At 48.3% G+C, this 1148-nt stretch overlaps 1 protein-coding gene across 1 annotated transcript in view; it reads left to right on the top strand.

Moving 5' to 3' along the window:
• The first annotated feature begins 705 nt into the window (after window positions 1-705).
• Window positions 706-1148, top strand: part of MSH2 (mutS homolog 2) — a 92798-nt gene continuing 92355 nt past the window's right edge. The window contains exon 1 of the mRNA XM_023512063.1: window positions 706-1055. Coding sequence (XP_023367831.1) covers window positions 845-1055 — 211 coding nt within the window. The 5' untranslated portion in view covers window positions 706-844. The remainder of the gene's footprint in view (window positions 1056-1148) is intronic.

Below are 1148 nucleotides of genomic sequence, written 5' to 3' on the forward strand. Positions count from 1 at the left end.
AGGTGCCCACCACAAGGTCCGGATATTTTTTTGTTGCAGTTGTCATTGTTTAGCAGGCCTGGGCCAGGTTTGAACCCTGTCAGCCTCAGTGCATGTGGCCAGTGCTGTAACCACCGCCGTGGGCACCGAGCCAAGACTTTTAAGTAAACGTCAAATAGTGTGTTGGATCATTTTGGCTATAGTGGGGAGGATGAGTAAGAAAGGGGCAAGAGTTGAGGTATAGGACTAGTTAAGACTAACCAGAGATTGTTATAGGTGGGTTCATAGTTAATGATGGTCTCAGTTGCTTTTTTCAATGTAAAGCAATTATTTGGATCCTGTTACTCAAGGCTAGAGCACATAGCTCTTTTCTTGAATTCAGTTTAGAGTGCTAAAATGCATTTTGAGTAGTATAAAAAGTTCTAAGCTACTGTATACATTTTGATTTGGATCACTGATTTTTTTTTTTTTGAGGAAAGATTTTATTTTACTTTGTATGGAACTTTAGCAAGAGTTGTTTACCATTTCAGAAAAATACATTGCCAATGGCAATATCTCGCATATATTTGAGTCCGAAACATACAAAGAAACAAAATCCACCAGTATTAACGTGGTATAATTGTTCCATTCTTGGTGATTCTATGTTTAGAGGCAAACATTAGATTACTTATTGAAGTCTTTTAGTGTAATCATGCCTGAATGTGTATCTATTGAAATCCCACCAAAACCCAGCGCTGGATGCTGATTGGGTGTATCCTCAGAGGCCGGACTCCGCCTGCGGGGTGAAGAAGGGGAGGCGGGAAACAGTGTAGTGGGTGCGGGGTCGTGCGGCTCTCTCAACCAGGTGGTGGAGTAAGGTTTTGAAATGGCGGTGCAGCCGAAGGAGACGCTGCAGCTGGAGAGCGCGGCCGAGGTCGGCTTCGTGCGCTTCTTCCAGGGCATGCCGGAGAAACCAACCACCACGGTGCGCCTCTTTGACCGAGGCGACTTCTACACAGCTCACGGCGAGGACGCGCTGCTGGCCGCCCGGGAGGTGTTCAAGACCCAGGGCGTGATCAAGTACATGGGGCCCGCAGGTGAGGGTCGGCACGAGCGGGCTCGGGAGGGACCCGGGATCCTGGGCGGCAGTCCCCACACCACCCCAAAGAAGCGAGTGGCGAGCAGCCTTT

The sequence above is a fragment of the Otolemur garnettii genome, unplaced genomic scaffold (genome assembly GCF_000181295.1).
Source record: "Otolemur garnettii isolate 467f Iridium unplaced genomic scaffold, OtoGar3 scaffold00024, whole genome shotgun sequence".
Classification (NCBI taxonomy): Eukaryota; Metazoa; Chordata; class Mammalia; order Primates; family Galagidae; genus Otolemur; species Otolemur garnettii.